This window comes from Ammospiza nelsoni, chromosome 6 (genome assembly GCF_027579445.1).
Source record: "Ammospiza nelsoni isolate bAmmNel1 chromosome 6, bAmmNel1.pri, whole genome shotgun sequence".
Classification (NCBI taxonomy): domain Eukaryota; kingdom Metazoa; phylum Chordata; class Aves; order Passeriformes; family Passerellidae; genus Ammospiza; species Ammospiza nelsoni.
Window position 1 is genome coordinate 32,640,435 of NC_080638.1, and position 23,237 is coordinate 32,663,671.

The window sequence follows — 23,237 nt, forward strand, 5'->3', positions numbered from 1 at the left end:
AAAGTAAAATCAAGGAGACAATATTAGTCACAAGACCACCTTTCGCCCTTCATAAGGTAGCTAAAGTTACAAAGATGGACAAATATTCCAACGTTTGCCAAAATGCATCACCCTAAAAAGCAAAGAAGGGATTAGATCCACCTGTTTTGAGAGCTACAAGCCATCTAAGTCTGTCTGAAAGTCACTGAAGCTCAATCCTCCATGCAAAGCACCTCCACAGCCTCAGCCTGCCAAGAATCCCTGCCTACCCTGTTCCTTCCTTCCCACTCTCCTTGCCAAGGTTAATTTATTCTTATAGAGAAAAGAGAATAAAATACACATTTCACAACCAAGTGATGATGTGTGACATTGTACAAAGTAGTCAATATTTTTAAAGTTTCTTTCCATCTCTATCTTCCATACTTTGATAAAGGGAGAAGTAGTAGGGGGAAAATAACACGAAATATCTACAGTTGTACTCTTCCATCTGAAAGAATACACAGGCTGAGAAAAACATCCCATTAAATTAAAAATAAAATGGTGTAAGCCTGAAGATCCTGTCTTCCCTTAATTGTCATTTACTAAATAGTTCTATGTAGAGAAACACAAAAGAAAACAGGTCATCTTGATGTCTGCCTTCTATTATTTTGGAACATATCTGAATATCTTATTTTTTGTCCATCTCTAGCCTACAATTAGGTTATTGAACTGTCAGAAGTAAACAAATGCCCCACTTCCCAAAAAATACTTACAGAATCCTCCACACTGGAAACAGCAGCAGTTATTTTATCTATAGCTATGCTGACTCCAACAGCTGAAGGAACTGGTCCTACTGTCTGTGGCCCTCTAAACTGTGGAATCTCAAGACAAGAAAAAACCAGAATGGAAGACCAGTTAGTTATCTTGGCAAAATGGGTTAGAAAAAAAATCAAAATTTACTAGAAGAGATAAGCACATACCAGATGATCATATCTGCCTCCTGCAGCAAGAATTTCAGGCACAGTTCTTTGTCTTCTTTTGATGTATGCTATAAACTGAAAGATAATACCATTGTGCTGCTGTATTTTGTAAACCAGTCCCAGATTTATAGAGATCTGTAAAATAAAAACAAATATGTGCACATATGTATTTAATTTCCTGTCAGCAGCATGGATTTAAAACATGGTTTTCACATAAGGAAGAGATATGGAAACATTCCTTATCTCCAAAAATTTAAAATACAGTGAAAAATAAGGAAATTAAAGGTGCTTTAATCTTACAGCATCTCAAGAAACCATGTAGCACAAAACCCAAACAGCAAGCTTCAAGGAAGGTGGAGGCCTTTAGTAGTCATTAGATTTCTTTCCTTTAAAAATATTTACAGTTTTTTTTCAAAATTTATTAAATCCCCTCTTTTATGCTCTAAGTAATGCCTTCAGTCTTGGGTGGAGAAAGGAAAAAAGTCTGAGTGTCATTAGATAAGTTAAGCCAGAGCCTTCTGACTGGAAGAGGTCTTATTTTTAAAATGCATCTTTAATAAAGAAAACAAAAGGGAAAAAAAGGAAGAAGTTTCAATTCAGTATTATTTGCCATCAAGACACTTGCATGTGTTTTTTCTGTTGTAAAATATCTTTATTTCCTGGCATATTACAATGCACACCAGCCCTGTAATTCCATTAATTTATTAGCAGAGCATTTTACAAACCTGAAGTTTTATTCCCAGTTGCTTTAACAGACAAATGATTTCCTCTAAATCCTTCATGCCATGCTTCAACAGCTGAGTGACACTTGGCTTTTGTTTTATCATTGTGTTTAGAAAGGGAAATACATTACTTGCTTCTCCCTTCTGCTCAATGAATTTATAGAGTCGAGAAAGCTAAAAACAAAAAAATAAAATTATAAGCATACATAGCAACACATACAACATTCATAATAGGTCCCATCTGAAAACAAGAAAAATATCTGACTTTCTAATTGTGGGAGTAAGACATGTGTCTTTTTTGTTTGTTTTGGCTAGCAGGCTGTTTTTACATAGTGGAGTTGAGGAAAATAATAATAGATACAAGTCTTCGACTACCCAGAATTTAACTTCAACTCTACGCACATTCAACATTTGCAGAGAAGTTTTTTTAAAAGTTTCTCTCAGTTTTCTTTATTAAATATCTCTCTGTAGTATTCCATTTACCCTTTATTAGTTTTATTACCCCACATGTTTAGAGAACAAGCTGCAATACTGACTTCCAGAGAGAACAAAGTCAGACCACTTGCAAAGGGATTGACCTGAACAGCACATGTAACAGGTTATTTTTCTTCCTCTGGCTGATTAAATTACAAAGAAAATAAAATATGACTGTCTTATGGCAAATTACAGGGAAATTAGCACTGAATTAAGATCACTTACACTAGCTGATGTGAGAGAAAGATTACAGAACTTGGCTTCTACTTCTCTTTTAGTTAGCTTTTCAGTCTGCAAGAAAAACAGATTAAAACAACATCTGATTGTGTTTAATGCATTACTGTAATTATTCAAATTAATTTCACTTATATTCTGTGCTTATAAAGTATAAAAGACCTTACTGATATTAAAATACACTTTAAATTTAATTTTTAAATGTTTTTATTGACTAGCCTGTCAGTTCTTGATTAGACAGCTGAATAATTCTCTCATAAATACACATTCAAGAATCATCTTAAACCATCCCAATCCAGAAGTAACAAGAAAGTAATTAATCTACATTTACAGCCCAAAGCCAACCTTTTTATGTATCAAGAGTATACTCCTGGTTAGAGATAGCCCCACAAAATAGAATATTCTACAGAGATGATTACAGAGGATAGGTTAGTAACTAATGCCTTACCACAGCATCATAGAGAATGATGTAGACTTGATTGAGTTTGTCCTCTGGTATCCCACAGTGCAAAAGTATAGCTTTCAGTAAGGCAGTGTGGTTCAGATAAATACTATAATTTCTTTCCTAGCAAAGCATAAATAAAAAAAAAGGAAGAAAGAATGAAAAAGCCAAGTTTTACTTGCATTCTGTTTTCTTAAAAAAAACCCCAACCCCCACAAAACAAAGAGGCTTCCAATACATTTAATAATAATAATAGGTCAAAATTAACTTCAAACCATTTCTTTCACTACCTTACCTTTCATCTCTAACTAAAGAATGGCAAGTCTTGTCCCATTCTACAGTAATCACTTGTCTGACAGAAGAAAGACATTATTTCAATGGTACTATAAAGGATTCAGTTCTTTCCTTTGCACATAAACCTATGCTTCATTTTAAGTTTACCTAGGAAACACATCTTTTATCACAGTGTTCTCTAAGTGACTATAGATTAAATGTGAAAATAGTTCTGTACTGGGTAAAGTTAAAGGAAGTATCCTTTTACAACACATCAAACTAAATATTGAGTTAAATTAAAATTTTGGGTGGAAAAGAGGGGAAAGGTGCTGATTATAGAGAATCTACCTGTAGCACTGAAAATTCTTGAATGATTTCTGAAATTGCATAAATGGTTTCTGCTATAGGCAAAAAGCTATTTCCAGTAGATGTAATGATGTCAAATGCACATTCTAGGAGTTCTTTGGGATGACAGCGGTCTAACTTCCGAGGTCTGAAAACTCGCTCTATACAGTATCTAAAGGAAACATTGAACAATGAATCAGCCTCTTCAGAAGTCACTGTCACAGTCAGTGCAAATATCACCCCTGCATCTCTTACCTTTTCAAGTTTGATATGTTATTTCTAGCTACAAATCTTGCAAAAGGAATCTGAAAAACAAAATACATGAAAATTGTTGAAACCAAACAGTTCATTTGACTGAGCTCTGCAACTCGAGGTGAATTATACTGTGTAGTTACACTTGTACTCTCCCAAGGATAATATAATGCTTAAAACACCTGACATAGCCAGGTAGTATTGATCTAACCATCCTTATGCAAGTTGTAAATGAAAACATTATTTTCACCTATGTTAAAAAAACAAACAAACAAACCTACAAATGCTATTTCTTCAAAATGTGGCCAGGGCTCCAGCTGTCAAGAGGAGGAGTACAGAACTCAGGAGAACAAGAACAGACATTGAAAGATACTTCAGCAGCCAAAAGACATGTAAGCTTAAACCAAATTCTACCGCAGCACCCTCCAAACCCTCTGAAGCTTTGCCTGCAGAGATGATGCTACTTACTCTGAGGTCATAAGGAAGCATTACCAGCATCCCACTGTGATCCATGAAATATGAAGCTTCATTATGTTCATATAGCTTCTTATTTCTGGGCATCAGCAGTGGAGTATGCAGCTTGATGGCTCCTGCACAAAACCAGAAAACACTATTATCTCTCATTTCAGAAGAACACCTGCTTTTTACAAGTTCATGAACACCCTTGCAGGGCATAATTATGTCAATCCATAAGTGAAAAAATTACATTAAATGTCCTTAATGGACTTTCCTCTTCCATATTTAAAGAAAGAATGTAAAATTTTGTTTTATGCCTATGCTGCATCCTTCTTGGGCTCAGCAGGGAGGCCACAGAAGAGAGAACTGCCAATTCCACAGCCCAGCAGAATCTTTACCTTGCCCTCCCTCTTTAAACACCACCTTTCACAAAAGCAGGCATATGAAACAGATGAGAAACTCTGCAGTTACCAGTAACAAGTACTGTTTTGGTCTAGAGACATTTCCATATAGGACAAATTTGTGTTGCATCCTCTGTCTCAAAAACATCCTAGAAATCTATGTGTTTCATTTTTAAAACCTCATGAATACCTTTCTTTTCCTGGCTACATTTTGCAACCATCTATCTGCATGAATCCAATCTTCACTGAAACCTAAATATTAATCATACCACTTATTACTGAAAAATAGTTTCCTGTTTTAATATTTGATTGAGAATCACCAGAAAATTTAAGATTAACTCAATTAGTTGTTAACATTAACCTTTAAATGAGAAAAGAAGTGCCCCAGATAGAAAGAAATTCTTCTAGCCATTACAGATGTCAGACACAATCTAATGGAAAGAAATAAATATCCAATCCCCATTTTTTTCGAAAAGCATGAAAACATTTCAGTCCCTAAAATTTCCCAAATCTGTCAAGCTTTAAGGAGCAATGGGAGAGGTAAACCCATCCTTGACTTTGTATTTCGCAGCTTCTCACTCTTTTGTATTGCCAAATTTTGATAATGCTTAATCAGATTATGGTTTACTTGGAAAATGCCAAGCTTCCATTTAAAGATTCAGTATTTTTATATAAAATAGTATCATGAACACCTGTAAGACAACACAATTTATAACATTCCAAGTGTGACAGTGTCTGCATAAATTTCCTTCTCAAAAAATAAGTTTAAGTGAATACCATTATTAATGACTGGATAGACTCCTGGAAAGGAAAATGAGAGACTATTAAATATCCTGGCATCAGCTTCAGTTCAGGAAGTGCCTGAACAGCAAAGCATTTCCAAGAATACATCACTGGAAGTACCCCTCCATGCTTGCTTTGTTTCCATGCTCTCCCTTATGCTCTTCCCATTCTGGCTGCCCAAAGAGAGGTTACTGTGCTCCATGGATGCCTGATCTCCCACCACAGAACCAGCCTTGCATTCAGATCCACATTTTGCGTAACAGGCTGTGCCTCTAAAACCTCATACAGATTTATCAGAACAACCATGTACATTCGAAAATATAATTAAGACTTTCACTCTTCTTTCTGTAGAAAATGTAAATAATTCAGATTTTATATTAGTAGCTATTACTGGAATGACAAAATAACAGGAGAAAACATCATAAAAACGTCAAATGATCAACCACTGAACACGTTTTCTGATTTCTCTTACAGAAGTAAATCCATTCCATTCTTTTAAATCCATTCCATTCTTTTAAATCCATTCAATCACAAGAAAGGAAATGAATGACTTTTGTAAACACACCCACCGTGTCTTTTAAATATCCGGCTGACAATGTCACATACATGCTGCTGTATCTTGGCTGCCCAAATAGAAAAACTACCCTGAAACCATCACAAATAAAAAGTACATATATAATTCACACGTGATGAACACTCCATGTAGGCAATCAGTCCATGTAATACAGGCAATAAACGTTCTGCTATCTCATCCCACTACAAAAAACTGCAATACTTACATAATAAAAATAACTACAGCTATATGTAGCATTATTGTACTGTGTTACCTTTAATTTCTTTAGATTTAGAAAGATACAAGAGCTGATAAACTAAGAAAAATCAAATCAATTAGAAAAAAGCATCCAGGGTCAACACTTTCTGCTGACAACCAGTCAACCATTAATTTGACATGAATTCAGAGTAAAGAAAGTAATCATCTGGACATAAGCTTAAAGCTCTAGCTGCTACAAACACTGCTGGTTTCTTCACTGAAGAATGAGGCTCAAATGGGAAGCAGCTATTGTAACCCACACAGCAGAGACTATAGTTTTAAGTCGGAACCAATGTAAAGGTGAATGTTGAGATAATGCAATTCACTCAGAAATGCACACTGAATTGCATTGAGATAATGTAATTCACTCAGAAATGCTACAGAAATGCTTACCCATATAAGCATATTTTTAAAAAACTCAACACAGGGAGAAGCCAAACCCACGCCTCCCCTGAACACCTACAAACCTTCAGCATATCACTGTCATACGTATAGTCTATTGCTGGAGATATTCTCTGTGCAAATATCTGACTCATCATGGTCCTGTAGGCCTTGCCATCCACGTTTGCTAAGGTGTGGTGGAGGACTTCATGGAGCTCAGACTCTTCCATTTGGGGTGGTGGAAGATGTTCACTTTTTAACAGCTCCACAGCAGTTGGTCGTGCTGCAGGATCATGGTTCAGGAGCCACGTAATAACCAATCTCTACAAATTAAATCAAAATTTTACAGATTAGAAACATTTTGCAAGGTAACAATATTTGCAACAAACTTGGTAGTTACATCAATTCGATAGCAAACTGTGGGACTCTACAGGGGAAAAACCAGCAGAATCTGAATCTTTGGCATGGACATTATTTGCTTATAAATTATTAATATCTTTTATTATCATCTGAAAAAATTTACTAAACCACACAACTTATTAGAAACGTGCCTCCTGGGATGACAAAATATGCAGTATCCTTTTCCTTTGTTGTTCCATGGTATGCTAACTCACATCTTTTTATCAACAAAATCAAGAGAAAGTTAAGAGGAAAAGCAGAATTGCATGCATGAAATCAAAGATTTGAAAGGCACAAGTGTCAGAGCATGAGGAATCTCCCTGGCATATTCCAGCGAAATGTACAAAATGGAAACGTTTTATGGTACTAGTAACATGCAGATTGCTGTTTTAAAAGCATAACACACTAAAAGTTAATACTAATGGTCAACAAAAGAGTTGATTAGCACAAGGATAAAGCTACCTAGATGATCCAGAAAAGATTACTGCTCCTTATCACTTCATTACTCTGCCATGGAGGCCTCCAGAACAGCTCTTGGCAGCTCTGTCAAGCTTGGAGCAGCCAATTGAGCTTTTGCACATCTCCTTCTGCTGTGTGACACATTTCTTTCAAAAAGTTTAAGTTAAAAAATTTAGCTGCCATTTCTCTGAGCATAAAAAGTTAAAATTGTCTCTCAGAGCTTTAAAGATGTGCCAGTGAATTCTAAATTTGTTCATGACTGTGCTCAGAGAATTCTGTAGGTAAATATATTTCCATGTCATCTTAGAGTATTCTTTTGAGGTTTTATTTCCTTACTTTGTTCTAATATCATGTATTAAGAACTTGGCAGAGAATACTAGGTGGGGAATTAAGTGGGAAATTAAGGGGCAAAAATTATAACTAATGTTTTCTGAGAAGGAATACCTAATAGTTAAAATATATTCAAAATTACCTGCTTTGCATGCTTGACTTCATCAAAGTCCTTAGGAAATACAATTGCAGGCTAACAAAACAAAAACCAAAATCCATATTTGAATTTTAACAAGCAGTCCAGATTGCTTCGATTAGTCTTACTTTTAAGTTCTACATATTAAACAGAGAAACAAAGCATTTCCATTGCCCATGAAAAAAAAAAACAAAAAAAAACCCAAAGAAACCAATCCCCACATGGCAAATTAAATTTATTTGAGGAGCTAAAAGGAGGATGAAAGCTTTGATGTTTTGTTCAATGAAAGTACAACCCATAACCACAAGCATTTACCAACTACAAATAGCAACTCATTCCTGAGAAAGGCTCACCAGGCCTAAACTTAAGTATACTGAAGAGATGATTCCTTTATCTGACATGTAATAATTAATTTCACAGACAGAACACAGACTGATGGCATTACCATTAGAATCCACAGTGCATTAAAGGAATGTCAGTGCACCAGCTCCAATTGTATTCTTCACCTTTCATTATATGTTTTACAAACCTTGTTTTTGAGCACTCCCTATGGCAACATTTTTGCTATATTTTGCATCCTTTTGTTTCTCTTAACAAATTATTTGATGCATAGAATTAGTATGTTTCATAGCTGTGTACTCACCAGCCTTAGCTGACCAAGAACAAAGATCCTTTCTGATGCAGTACTCATAGGATGATAACACATTTCAAAGAATATTATACCTAGGCTGAACAGGTCCACTTTCTAAGGAAGAAAAAAATGAAAACTTGTATGTAGTACCTATCAATTCCCTGAAGACAAAAGTAGCAGAGCAAAAAAATCCCAACAAACAAAATTGAAAGCTAAAGAAAAGGCTGGGTTTTTTTCTGTCTTTTTTGTGTTTTTATTATTATCCATTTTTAAAGCTTTTTTGTTAGAAGACACAATCCATTAAGATTTGGTAGACTTTAAAGCCTTCTATCATCACAGCACTGCTATGAATAAATGATGGTTGCACTTGGGTTGTGGTCAGCAGCTGAACAGCAAAGTGAGGAGCAGATGTTCCTCAGGGGTAGGCACTGGGGCTGGCACAGTTTAACATCTCTGTTGGTGACATGGACAGTGGGACTGAGAGCAGCCTCAGCAAGTGTGCTGGTGACACTGAGCTGTGTGGTGCAGTTGACACGCTGGAGGGAAGGGATGCCATCAAAAGGGATCTTGACAGGCTGGAGAGGTGGGTCTGTGTGAACCTCATGAAGATCAACAAGGCCAAGTGCAAGATCCTGCACATGGGTTGGGGCAATCCCAAGCACAAATACAGGCTGGGCAGAGAATGGATTGAGAGGAGGAGCCATGAAAAGAACCTGGGGATGTTGGCTGACAGGACTCTCAACATGATCTGTCAGTACACTCACAGCCCAGAAAGCCAAACATCCTGTGCTGCATCAAAAGCAGTGTGATCAACAAGTTTAAGGAGGTGATTCTCTCAATCTGCTCCACTCTCATGCTATTCCACCTGGAGTGCTGCATCCAGCTCTGGGCCCCCAACATAAGGAGAACATAGATCTGCTAGAGCAAGTACATGGAACAAGTCCAGAGAGGGCCACAAAGACGATTAAAGGAACGGAGCACCACTCACATCAGGAAAGGCTGAGAGAATTGGAATTGTTTAGCCTGGAGAGAAGGTTCCATGGAGACCTCGGATCAGCCTTTCAGTACCTCAAGGGGACTACAAGAATGCCAGAGAGGGACTTTTTACAAGGCCACTGAGTGACAGGCCAAGGGATAATGGCTTTAAAATGAAAGAGGATAGGTTTAGACCGAATTTTAGGAAAAAATTCTTTACTGTGAGGGTGGAACAGGTTGCTCAGAGAAGTTGTGGATGCCCCATTTCTGGAAGTGGTCAAGGCCAGGTTGGATGGGACTTGAAGCAACCTGGTCTAGAGGAAGGTGTCCCTGCCCATGGCAGGATGTTTGAACTGGATAAGCTTTGACGTCCCTTTCAATCTAAAACATTCTATAATTCTATGACTCCCACTTTGAAAACATTTCCTTGCTTTGTCTCTGCATATAAACAGGATTATCTTTGATTCTCTGCATATAAACAGGATTCTCACCTCCCACAATCACAGTCTAGAAATCCAGAACAGCAGTTTACACTATATTACCTGAACTAAAGGTAATATAATGCATATTATATAAAAGGTAAGATTTCTATCCTATTCATTTACAGAGGTCCTCTATCATTACATGCTTTCAACTTGAAGTTGCTTGCATCTAGTCATCATCAAGCACAGGCAGAACAATTGACTTGCCCACATCATTCTATCCTTGGTTTCCTCTTGAAGGAATGTTTAATTCCCCTGACTAGCACAGGAGTCAACGACATGCTGTTCCACACTGAATTCATCTTGTCAAGGAGGAACGACCCAAATCATACCTGCTACATCTTAGATTCCTTGCTACCTTTTCATTAAGTCTACTCCAATCATACCTGATTGTATGTAGATTTAGTGCTTCCTTGGACCTCTGGGCTGACGTACAGCGCGGTGCCAACCATCCCTGTCAAGTTACCTGGGTGGCAAAAGATGAGAGCACCAGTTTCAAGGTGGTCAGAAAGAAATGCAACATCCTTATCAAGAAAAAACTCGTTCATGTTCTCTAGGTGGGAGTGCAGTCCTTACTGAGAGAGACCCAGCTGAAAATACCTTGACAAACAGACAGTTCTTACCCTCACAGTTCAAGTATCCGTGTCTGTCTGTAGTAACTAAACCTATCTATTGCTTTACAGACTTGTACTAGGTCAGTACACAAATGTTACAACTAAAGTTCACCGCCATTACATTTGTCTTTAAACATACCATGGACTAAGGTTCCCTCAAAATACCATATTCAGACACTAGCTAAAATCAATCAATCAACCAAGGACACTGAAGTCTTGAAATTTTCCTATATAGGCAAGAGAACACAAGTGCAGATGGAACAGATATACAGGCTCTCTCTATACCTCACCATGAGGAAGGCATTGATCTAAGGCAGAAGGCCAGCAGAGGAAGCTAATTGATTCTTAGATAAGAGGCAAAACTGCCAGATTATAATATAGCTACCCAACTTGGGTTATATCTCTTAATAAAGAGAAATTTTATTTTCAAAGAACAAATGGAAATTTTAACAGCCTATACAAGACCACAGAATATAAATGCTTGCTTAAAATAATTTATAACAAGTTGCAGTGTAAACTAACCTGATGGGTCAGACACAGCAGAACCATCCGAGAGATTTTCCTCTTGTTTAGAGACCACCTGAAACCAGCAAAACAGACATATTGTAAATGACACGGGAAATACTTCTGTTGGCTGCTCTTGTCATTTGGGTTGGCACTGCATGGTTTAATTCTAGAACCTTAGAAATTTAAAAGAAATCGATAGCATTCTCAATACATAAACATTGTGGTCATTTAACTTATGTCTTTTTGGGTTTTTTTTCAAATTCAAAAACCAAATTCAAGAGTTTTTTCATTCACTTTAAGCTGTACTTACTGCATTTGCTGGATAATCTGTAGCTAAACCAAAATCACCAATTTTCACATGATCATCTGAATCTAAAAAAATGTTCACAGGTTTCAAGTCTCTGTGGATCATTCCCTGTTACAGGAAGAGAATAAAAAAAGACCCACAGAGTGTTAAAGAATAAACATTATTCAAAATAGAAGTCCTTATAATGGACTAGAAAACCATATTACATACTTTTAATACAGTTGAAGACCTACTGCATTAAGTCACTAAAGATCAGTCTTGAAGACAGACTATCATTTGTAGCCCAGAAGCAGAAACAATTTTCAGTGCTACCAGATATCTAACAGAATGTTTTTAAAAGATGGTCAGATTTTTATGACTAATGGGTAAAATCTGAAGTGGTTCATTATAAAATTCATGTTCATGATAAAATATAATAAACCCCAAGAACCAACTAATAATGGAAAGGGCAAAGAGAGGAACTTGCTAATGCATGCCCCAAGATGAAGAATCCAGAGAGAAAGAGGCGTAACACAGATATTTTGTACAGGCCATGACTATGCTGTTTACAGACCTTCTCATGGATGTAAGCTAACCCATCCAAAATTTCTCGGAAAAGCCTCCAAAGCCGACTGGTGTCTTCATATAACCCTTGGTCAATAGTGTCCCTCAATGTGCTTTTTTCACAATATTCCATCTTCAGTTGTGCATACACAAGGGACAAAGGGAAGAAGAGTTTTGTTAATAAAAGACACTATCAGAAACTTGTACCTGTACACATATTACTGCCTGGGCTCAGGAGCAAAGAGTATCACCAAAAAAAATTAAAAATCAGCTATTTGGAATTCTCCTGAGAGCTGTCTTTTAGCTACAAACATGCATTCATTTCTGGGTCCTACCTCATTTTCTGGCACAACGGTATGATCCTGCAGAATAGCATATTCTCTAACGTAAGCATTAACAACAAAGTGAAACCAGCCAAGCCATAGTATGTGATAAAGCCAAACCACAAAGAATGTCTGGTTTTATTGCACTTGGTGTCTTAACTGCTTTTACTATGAATATACACAATGCACAAAAATAAGCTTATTAAAAACTAAATTCCATCTACTTGTAACTTCCTTCCAGACAAGCTCTAGCATTAAGTGCATTATAAAAGATTGCACATCGCCACAGGATAGTTAGCTATGATATACAGCTATAAATAGTTTCTGCGAGAAGTTGACTAACTCCTAACTCAAAGGAGGTGTCAGTAGAATAGCATGAAGCTGCAACTCTGCAGGAGTTTAATTGTGTGCCTACTGTTAAGAGCCACACAATGGGCTTTACAGATTACTGCTTTCTATTAAAATAAAGTGCATACACAATACTGTGCTTTTGAAGAGAATGAGGAAGTTTTCACATCTGTGAAAGACAACTTTCCCTCAGGAATTCAGCATGGTAGACTTCAACTCCACACTGGGAATTAACACCAATTAACAACCAAACCAAGGAACAGCTGGAGTGTTGGGTATTGAGATGGATATTCTCAACAAATAAGCACAAGGCAAAAGAATGCTTTGAAAGCCACAGACTCAATGGCTGGCTGGTTGGGTTGTTCTATGGTTAGACCAGGAATTGCCAACTTTTAGTTGTACATGAGCAACACCAGTTATCCCATTACACACTATGGCAATACCAAACTTTGTTCTCTCCAGGCACAAATATAGAGCCTTGGAAATCACAACAAACCACGTGCACTGCACAGTGCCTTCCACCACCTAAGCCTTCAGAAAACCAGTTTAATGCAAAAACAAGCACTGAACTTATCTGTTTGTATTTTTAAAGGTCATTACTTCTCATGAAAACCAGCAACTAGTATCTGCAGGTTGAAATAAACTGTATCCTTTCATGTGAACACCAGAGCACATTTGTACCTGAATGTACAGATAATGCACTGTCTGAACGACTGGTGTCCTGTCCTCTCCTCCATGGCTGTTCTTTTCATTGTCTTCTTCATTCTTTATCACAACAAAAGTAACAGAACAGTTAGCTACAGGAAGATGTGCAGACTTTTTTATTACATACTACTGTTTTTTAATGGCTGGAATACATTGATGAGAACTCAGCTTCTATAGTTTAAAAAAGAGCAAAATAATAGAGTGAAATTTTGTAATACCATTGCATCTAAATAAACTAGAAAAACAGGTGTGGCCAATTCTCAAAGTGAAAATGAATAGCATTTTGTCATTATTAGACCCTGAAGGAAAAGAATTCTGGAAGAACTAGATGAATCTTAAATCTCAAGCTGTGTCATATTAAAAAAAAGAGAAAGATAAGATTTGAAACTAGTAGATAGAAAGCTTGCTTGATAAACAATGCAACCCCCACCCTCAACCAACAATTTTGGTATGGTGTGTATACATATACATATATATTGAGAAAAGAAAGCACTGCCATATTATTAAATTATATACTGAAAACCTTTTCTTGCCAATGTACATTATAACAGAAAGAGGAAGGAGATGCAGCTTTAAATAAAAGCATGTTACAGATCATCAGGGTTGGCAGTGACATACTGTAAATGCTGTAGAAGAGTGTGAATTAGCTTTCTAGTGACACAGTGCACTGACTGTCCACAGCAAGTGCTGTGACACAATCTTAAAATCAACTAAAACCTTAGTCATTATACTGACTTCCCCTCTCTTTCAGACTGTTAGCAGTATGCATTTTGTCTGCTGTAAAAAGTTGCATATGAGCAAATATATTGGTTAAAATCATATAAAGGCAGAACAGAATTTCAACTGAGAGATCTAAGACAATGTAATCCATAACTGTTAAATCATAAACACACTGAAGTGTTAAATTTGCAACAACCTGGGTCATGACTAAAAAAACCCCCATATTTAGTTCAATAAACACTTCAGGAAACAGAATCCAGATTAGCTGCATCAGACTGATTTCTATGGGATGCAGCTCACAATGGCACAACACTTACTCTAACAGACAGGTAAGGTTATGTTTCTGTAATTACAGCAGAAGTGAAATAAAAGCTCTTATCTGACCTGTTTACTTGTCAAAGACTATTTTATTTTATTTTCATTTTCACTAACTTTATCTTTACACTTACTGGAGAATGACCTTTACTATTTTCATCTTCATTTTCAAAAATTATTTCGCTTTCAGAATCTGTGGTTGGCCTGTTTAAAAACACAGAAAGAAAAAAAAATTTCAAAAATTCTGCATACCAAATAATATTTACTAAAGAATTTGGAAATTATTTTGGGGGGGAAAAGAAGACTTTCTATAGACTTGGAACAAAAAAGCAAAACAAAACAATACCCAGAAAACCATCCTGCTTGCAAAGAAACACCTTCTTTGACAGTCCAGTTCTAAAAGGGAAGGTATATGTTTGCCATCAGTAAAATTTAATTGCTATATCCAGCAAGCAGAACTGAGATAAGTGTATTTAATTGCTTATACAAAAAAATCACTGAGTGAGACAACTGAGCCATACACAGAGGAAGGTATGGAATACACTAATAAAAACCAAAACAAAAAAGGGCAAGTTTGATATTTTTCAATATTTGTAATATTTCTGTTTTTCTTCATTAAAAAAATTTATTCTCAAGGCTGGAAAAGACAGTCAAACATAAGGTAAGCAGTCATGCATTCTGGCACAAATAAGTAGCTTCAAGAAGCGTACATCAAAAAAATTTCCACATAGATTGACAATCCTTAGCTGGAAAATTTCCTCTTCCTGGCTATGTGACTGCTGGCACATACACTGGTTTTGAACAAGGGGACAGAATAAAAATGCAGTGAACTACTTCTAACAAAAGAAATGAGAATGGTAAGACAGAAACTTGGAGAAACTAACTCTGCTCACACTCCCTATAGTGCCAGTACTGAAGCCTACTTACAAAATTGAATGGGAGAACACACCATCACCATCATCGTCATCGTCGCTGGACTCCTGATCAGCTCCACTGAATTTGTTGCTGGAGGATCTTTCACATGAAGTGCTCCACTCAACTGAACTGGTCAAACATGGAGGGGGAGCATTAGTTTCCACGTCATTTGTCTCCTCAGTGGAAAGGATGAAGAGACCAGCTTTGGGGGGCACTCTCCTTTCGTCAGTCGTTCCAGATGTTGACACAGTGGGAACAGGACTTTCATGTTTTTCTATCCAAGCATTGTAATACCTCACAATATTCTCATGGTTCAAGCGGGAAAGCAACGTCACTTCCCCCTTAATCCTCCGGAACTGCTTGCTGGTGGGGTTTATGCGAATACGTTTCACAGCATAATAGCAACCATCAAGCTTATTTCTCACCTGAAAAATTCAAATTAATCTAAAGTCAAATGCTTACAAATGCCTTACCAAGCAGAGCCAGAAGAATAATTTTTTTCACAAAACAGGAAGTCTTCCTTTCACCTGGAAAATGACTACAATCCAAATGCAAGGTTCCTGATACTGACAGGCTTCTCCCCAAACTCCCAGCAACCTCTCACAACTTTTCATACTATTCAATTCCAGATAAAAACCTCAACACAGGCACAGCACCAGCAGACAGTAAATAAAACCATGCAAACATTGAATATATTTTTCTGCTTCAGAGAAAACAAACATATCCTTACAAAGGTTTCCACAGAGGAAACCATTTTTATAACATACCTTGATGACTGCTCCAAAAGCCCCTTTACCAAGTAATTTTAGCTCTTCAAACTCATTGTAGTATCGTGAAAATTGTCTCTGTGTTTCTGTGAAGAATGAAGCACTGGATATCTGACTGCTGGGTACAACTGTCTCCATGCAATCTATACCTCCTGAATCTGCAATGAACACAAAGTTACTGTCACTGGCAATATGGGAGTAAGGTGCTAGGGACTGTCAAATAAGGAGCAAGGAGGAGGCTAAACGTAAATAATTTGAAGTGCAACTAAACCCTAAAATACAGAAGTGCTCTGCTGTGTAAAGCTCTAGTGCAAGTGTTAGGCTTAATACTGTTTTTAATTACTAACATGAATTATGCTGGACAACAGAATGATTTTAACAAGAACTTAAGGAGGAAAAGTCTCATTGGAACACCATCTTACAAGGACAGAGTTAAATCTGTATTTACACCATGCAGGAGGTGGATGACTTTACAGGTTTCTTTAAAGCATGGGCTGCTTCTACAGAAGAAAAACAGTAGTCAGTCCACCCCAGCCAGTCTTGCACAGAGAAGTTGAAGATCACACTACCTTTTAAGTTAGTTAATGTAACACATTTGTGCAGTCTTGTGAAGCTGTAGCACAGGTCAATTTTTCTTACTGCAGGCATGCAGTTCACTTGCTTAGCAGAACATAGGAAGTACCAAGTTCCTTACCATCTAGATTTTCTTCAGCTACAGGTATCTTTATTCGTGGAATGTTTATAAAACTATGTTGTAGCAGCTGCTGAGGAGTCCATCTTTCTTTATCTTCCAAGCAAACACACCTGTTAGCAAACCACAGAACTATTTCATGTGTGACATAAACGTTAGAAGAGTTCTTATTATACCTAAGAAATTATTACCTCCATCATTTAGGTGAGAATCAGAAGCAAGTAGACAGACTAAATGGCTTATCACAGTGATATACAGTAGGTGGCAGAGCACAGAAAAAGAGCACCAAACCTGCTCTCCCAAATCCCAGATTAGCAGCCTGAGCCACGAGATCAACCTTTTCTATAAAAACTACAACTAAAAACACAGGAAGACATATCTATTCTTTAAAACACTGTTAAAATCTTAAAAAAAAATCCAAACAAACAAACCAACCAAACAAACAAAAAAAAAACAAAAAAAACCCAAAAACCAAAAAGATACAGGAATGTGACAAACCTACTTTTCTAGAAAGTCTTGAAAGTCAGCAGGTAGATTGGTAGGCACAGCAACTGGGAATTCCTTGGTTGCTTGGCCCTGGCTGAGCGACAGCAGAAGCAAGCCCAGACGCCACACATCCCCTTTTTTTCCAGGTTTGTAGGGAAGACCATCCTCACTAAATCGAACCTTGGTTTGCTCAAAAACATCAGCTTTGCAGATGTCAGCTAAGCGCTTGGAAATGCTGTAGTCTGTGACCTTGATGTTTCCTTCAGCATCTACCAGGACACTGGAAGCACAAAGGACCTTGTGCACTACTGAATTACTGTGCAAGTAGTCGAGAGCTGACAAGATCTGGATCACATAATGGCGCAACTGCTCAACTGGAACTGGAGTCTCTTTGTCCAAGTATGTAGAAAGGCTACAACCACTTATGTGCTCCACTAAAATATCCACCACAATTGAGTTGTCCCGTTCTTGGAGGTTCATGCATTTGTAATGTACTATGTTCGGGTGATTTAGCTTCGCCAGTGAGTTGAACTCTGTTTCTGCTCCCTGAAGCTGGTAGAAAAACACAACATAACATGGATTTTGTCACATCTTGGGACACATTACTAATAAAATATGGAATACAAACAAAATACTTATAAAATATATGACATCATCATACTTCTCTGAGAAGGAAGTATTGTGCACTGGAGAAAGTAGAGCTTTGATTTTAACAGGTAAGCTTGATTCATTGTTTCTTCAGAATTTCCATATTTTGTTTACACATACCTGCAAACATGCTTTTTATTGTAAAGGAACTCCTGAATACCCCAACACATTAATTTTCTTTCATGCTTAGATATTAGCATTTTCAAGTTCATTACTATCCTCTTAAGCTTAATATAAACTAGCAGCCTAAAGAAAAGCACTGAACCTCATCTAATCTTTATTAAGCCAAATGCAAAATATAGGTATTACCTGTTTCTTAGACTTCTCAATCTTTTCTATTTCATGAGTTGTAAGAAACTTTCCCATCTTTTTTTGCCAGTGCAGAACCCACTCATATATTAGAACAAAGTCTCCACTGTGAATTTCCAAGGCATTGTAGACAGATTTACCAAGCTGTTCATCTCTGCCTATACACAAGGGGAGAGAAGAGGAACATGGCTTCTTTTGTTTCTAAGGATTTGACAAAAGCTCCTGCAAATGCTAAATCAATACCAGTAAGCCTGTTTTCTAAAGTCAGAAACATAAACCTACTTACAACTAGACAAGACATGTATCTATCTAGTAAGTATGGAATATATCAAGCTTGATGAGACTGAATGCTAGGTAACAGCACTCAAATGAAAGCAATCACATGTTGAAAAAAAACTGCTGCACATTTTCAAGAATTTCAAGTTTTAAGAAATGAACAACTTTCCTGCTTAGCAAATGCCAAGTTCTACACATAGTAACACAATTGTTCCTCCTCAAACTGCAAAATAATAAAATTTTCCATTCTCAAGAGACTTTCAGGCATCCACTTTCATCATCCACTGAGGAAGTGCTATGCTGAAAATAAACAATGAAAACATCTGGTGGTCTGTCCGTGTGGGCACTCCATGGAGGTCTTCCAACTCAGTCTTCTGTCATGTCCTGTATGAATGTTTTTGCTCAACCTGCTGGTTTTATGACATTGCTATCAGCAGCAATGGAAGGAAAGTATCCATTTCCAGGCCTGTGCTTATCAGTGGTTTCACATGTTACTGAAAGCCTACCAAATGCCAGCATTTCAAGTTGCAATTGTAATTTTGCTTACCTAGACATTTTCCTTTATGGACAGTAAGCTGTCCAGCACCACTTGTGCTGAAGTTCAGAACTTCATGATTTCCAGGGGACTCTTCATTATTACTAACAGAAAGCTGGCGTTCTCGTCTGCAATGTGAAGAGAACATTTTTCTCCAACTCAAAGATAGTATATTTAAAGTCAGGAGTTGAATGAAAACATTAAAACTTGGAAATGTACCAAGTTATCCACAGCACATAGCTTAGTTAAACCATGACAAATGAAGGTGGGGGGGGAAGGTGGCAGGGAAGAGACCAAAATGAACAGGTCAACATCATGGCACATTATTGCCTTCAAATTTCACTTTGTAATCTAATCTTTGCAACAAGAAAGAAAGAAAAAGACAGAAAGACAGAAAGACAGAAAGACAGAAAGACAGAAAGACAGAAAGACAGAAAGACAGAAAGACAGAAAGACAGAAAGACAGAAAGACAGAAAGACAGAAAGACAGAAAGACAGAAAGACAGAAAGACAGAAAGACAGAAAGACAGAAAGACAGAAAGACAGAAAGACAGAAAGACAGAAAGACAGAAAGACAGAAACCAACAAATAAGTAAATAAATCTAAAAAATCCACATGCAAACTGACATACTTAGAATGTCCAGCTGAATTGGGTCGGTGCTTATTATTCACCCCATGTTCCAAACAGCTCCCATTGAAACGTGAAGCAGCTCTAGGTCCTGCAGTATCTCTCCTGTGAGAATCTTCTTGATTTGTCAGAGCAGCTATTTCCAAACGTTCCTATAAATCAGGAAAAACACCAAATAAGTGCCGGAGCCATTCCTATAATCAAAATATGCAAGTACTTAGTTATTACTCTATGAAGTCATGCAGATCATAGAAGAAATATGTTTTCATAATAAATGTATACATGAGGCCAAAGAAGAAGTGCTGAGTTTCAGAAAGGACATTTCAGCACTGTCCATGGCAAGAATGCAAAGAAACTGGAAACATTAAATACCAGCTTTTTTCTGTCTGTTTGAAAACATCCACCTTGGTACACTCAAGATGCTAGTATATTCCAGAAATAAACCCCAGAAATAATCAAGAACCTATTTTAATTTAGATCTACTAGAAGCCCTGAATAATCAAAGATGTCCAAGTACTTTTTACAAGTACTGTTACAGTACTGGGAAGAACTTACTGCAATGTTTGTTTGCACATCTGCTTACAAAGAATACCTGTTTGGCAATCTCCTTCTTTTTTCTTTCTTCCCTTTTCTCTTCCTCCCTTCTCTGAATCTCGTTAAGGATTTCACGTTGCTGAAATAAAATTTCAGTTGTTAGAAATGCAACAGTACATGCAATGCAACTGCTAAAATCTTACCCTGATTTAAAAGTAAAGAAGTTACAATGCTGATTTTTTGGAAGTTTTGAAAGAGGACTTGGAAGATGTCACAAGAATAAAAAAATAGAAGTCAAATTAGCTCTCCTGAGGAAGTTAATAGCATCAATTGCATGATACAGGAAAATGGAATTGTAAATTACTTCTACTGCCAGACCCAACAATAAAGTTTCATGCACACAAAAAAAAGGACAGGGAGATAAATCCAAGTGACCTTTTAAAAACTGTAGCTATTCTATCCATATTCCCCACAGAGTGGAGACTTCACACTACTAGCCCCTGTGAGACTTGGATGAATCCCCTCATTTCTACTGAAGGATATTGGTGGTCTGACATCTCTTTAGGTTAAATTTGTTGCTCTTTAGAGATGCCTTTCACAGTGAATGTTCCAGTCACCCTAGGAGTGAAAGAAGGTATGAATACCTGTCTGCCTGGCTAACACTTCCTAGTTTACAATGGAATGCACTTAATATGTACCTTTGCTTAAGCTTTTGTATAAGGTCCTCTTGATAAGGGATTTTTATAGGATCAAGAATCAACATTTAGGTTTGTTTCAGGCACAAATATTTCCCTGGGTTAAAACCACATCATTAAAACATTACAATTACAGCAGCAGATGGTTCATATAATACACACTGATCAACCCATACTGGCAAGTCTGACAAGTTAATAATTCACTAAAACTCATCATTATGCAGAGTGATTTTAAAATCACAATTATGTTATTTTAAGAATATATGGTTATTCATACATTGATTTCTCTTACCTCCTGCTCCTCTCTTCTCTTAACTTCTTGTGCCTTACGCAATTCCTCCTGAGCCAATCTTTCCTGTTCTTTCTGATGATTTTTTAGCATTTCTTCATGAAAAGACTTGGAAGGTGGTTTATTATACTCACTGAGAAATGACTGTACATGGTCAGCAAGTTCAAATATCATGACCTGAAAGAAAAAAAGGTACAAATGAAATGCAGAGTCAAATGATAGCCAAATGCTACCCACCCCAAAAAGCAACACAGCAGAAGCATGGCTGTCAATTTTGTTATTTATAAGGGAGAATTTATCATATTTCAGTATTTTTGTCAGAACCATTTATTAATAAATTGTAACAGGAAAAATCCCTGACCACAGTAGCAAAGATGGCAAAAAATACTGAAAAATAGACAACCTAAGCCATCTTATTTTTCTAACAGAAAAGTGAAATTTAAAAATAATTTTCTCATCTTCTTCTAGGCATAATTTTTCTATTCCCACAGATATGGGTTTATGACATATGAGCTACAACAGAACAAATCCTTTGCCCTTATCTGTTACTGTACCTACTGCTATGAAATAGTAATTAGTTCACTGCTAACCACAAATTCAGTCCTTCCTCTGCAAAGCAGTCTCCCCTTTAGAACTGCAAAGTCACATAAAGTGCTCTATATTCATATAGCTACAACCACTAAAATAAGAACTGCACTGAAAACTCTGCTACATGGCTTGCCAGGTTGGAATCAATTTTCAGTCACTGTTTACTTGAACTATTGATGATCTATTGATCTGTCAGGGCTTAAGCTTTCAGCAGTCTAGTAGCATCCCCTTATGAGTTCAAGCACTCCACAGTGCTAAGAGACCATTTTAGCTCTAAAATTAAAGAACAGTACAGGACAAAGGTGCAGTCAGTAGCACCACTGAGCAGGATTTGCACGTACAGGTGGGAGATAGTACAATTTAATTTGGCTTATCTGCCTGTAACAGGGTGACATTTAGAAGATTCTCAAACACTGAATCCCCTGCTTGAAAGTAAGAATGAAGCCAGGAGGCAATTCAAAATAGAAAGAACACCACAATATGCATAAATCTGACATGTGCAACTAGATTATCTTTCCCAAGTTACTATTCAGAAGGCAAGGCAATCATTGCTTGCACATATGTATTAAAAAACCCATCAAAAACAAGAGAAAATTCAATAATTTAAAAAAACACTGACAGTTTGCTCTTCAGTTTGAATAGGAGGTTGAAGTATTGTCAAACTTTCTGTATCACAGAATACAATTTAATAAGGAATACCTGTCAAAGTATAGAGAAAAGTTATCTCCCTTTTTTCTGCAGGTAAAGTAATTCAGGATAGCACTGCATATGCCATTCATACAAAATATGTACCATACATGTAACTCACAACCACATTTACACTTTGCTGGAGCAAGCATGACTCTTTTTTGGAAAATCAACATTAGGAAAATGTATGACATATTTAGGTCCTTTCAATGAGATCAGAAATCAAACTGGGACTCGGAAGCCCTACAGGCTAATAATTCTTGTGGTCACTTGTGAGCAGACCCAGTATATACTGCATGGTTTTGTGGTTACTTAGAGAATTTAACCCTTGTACCTCCTATGAATTGTCCATAGCACTGTCATTAGGAATAAACAAACAGCAAATAACAAACCCCTGCTCTAAATTCCAGAATACTTTATTAAACTGCTAATTTCCAAAGATATTGAAAAATCTGAGGAAATTCTTGGTTACTGAAACAATTAGCTAAAACAATTATTGTGACAGTATCTGCAGAAACATTGGCAATCAAAATAAAAGTATGGTATTCAAATGGAAAAAAGGCTTCATATGGCAGGAGTGAATGACAGATAGCTCCTGCTAAACCTGTAAAGTTGACAGGCTTGGGAAACTGAAAGTAAAATATTACCCCACTTCAGCCTATTATAATGTCCATATCTGTGTAATACTCACTTTTAAAAAGACAAATGGAGCTGCTGAAATGTGTTCACCTGCAACATTTCCAAATAGTGATAAGAAACATACCCAACCCCCTGTTTTTACCAAGAATTCTTTGTTTGCTTGTAATTCTTTGAATCATTTCAGCCCTCAACAACAGCAAGGTATTGCTAATACTAAACATACCCAAGGGTGTATAAAATCCCT

The 23,237-nt window shown here is 36.9% G+C and overlaps 1 protein-coding gene across 2 annotated transcripts in view; it reads right to left on the reverse strand.

The window, feature by feature from the left end:
• Positions 1 to 23,237, reverse strand: part of EIF2AK4 (eukaryotic translation initiation factor 2 alpha kinase 4) — a 39,527-nt gene that overhangs the window by 12,459 nt on the left and 3,831 nt on the right. For both annotated transcript variants that reach the window (XR_009418709.1, XM_059475248.1), the window contains exons 4-30: positions 21,083 to 21,256; positions 20,154 to 20,234; positions 19,565 to 19,713; positions 18,946 to 19,061; positions 18,123 to 18,280; positions 17,182 to 17,717; positions 16,683 to 16,792; positions 15,989 to 16,146; positions 15,234 to 15,646; positions 14,441 to 14,510; positions 13,248 to 13,331; positions 11,906 to 12,028; positions 11,356 to 11,460; positions 11,061 to 11,118; positions 10,311 to 10,390; positions 8,480 to 8,581; positions 7,843 to 7,893; positions 6,599 to 6,835; positions 5,890 to 5,965; positions 4,149 to 4,270; positions 3,684 to 3,733; positions 3,432 to 3,600; positions 2,817 to 2,933; positions 2,360 to 2,425; positions 1,664 to 1,834; positions 939 to 1,073; positions 732 to 839 (exon numbers count right to left, since the gene is read on the reverse strand). Coding sequence is in view for 1 of the 2 variants with exons in the window: in XM_059475248.1 (XP_059331231.1) it covers positions 732 to 839; positions 939 to 1,073; positions 1,664 to 1,834; positions 2,360 to 2,425; positions 2,817 to 2,933; positions 3,432 to 3,600; positions 3,684 to 3,733; positions 4,149 to 4,270; positions 5,890 to 5,965; positions 6,599 to 6,835; positions 7,843 to 7,893; positions 8,480 to 8,581; positions 10,311 to 10,390; positions 11,061 to 11,118; positions 11,356 to 11,460; positions 11,906 to 12,028; positions 13,248 to 13,331; positions 14,441 to 14,510; positions 15,234 to 15,646; positions 15,989 to 16,146; positions 16,683 to 16,792; positions 17,182 to 17,717; positions 18,123 to 18,280; positions 18,946 to 19,061; positions 19,565 to 19,713; positions 20,154 to 20,234; positions 21,083 to 21,256 (3,819 nt within the window). In the remaining variant the exon portion in view is untranslated. The remainder of the gene's footprint in view (positions 1 to 731; positions 840 to 938; positions 1,074 to 1,663; positions 1,835 to 2,359; positions 2,426 to 2,816; positions 2,934 to 3,431; positions 3,601 to 3,683; positions 3,734 to 4,148; positions 4,271 to 5,889; positions 5,966 to 6,598; positions 6,836 to 7,842; positions 7,894 to 8,479; positions 8,582 to 10,310; positions 10,391 to 11,060; positions 11,119 to 11,355; positions 11,461 to 11,905; positions 12,029 to 13,247; positions 13,332 to 14,440; positions 14,511 to 15,233; positions 15,647 to 15,988; positions 16,147 to 16,682; positions 16,793 to 17,181; positions 17,718 to 18,122; positions 18,281 to 18,945; positions 19,062 to 19,564; positions 19,714 to 20,153; positions 20,235 to 21,082; positions 21,257 to 23,237) is intronic.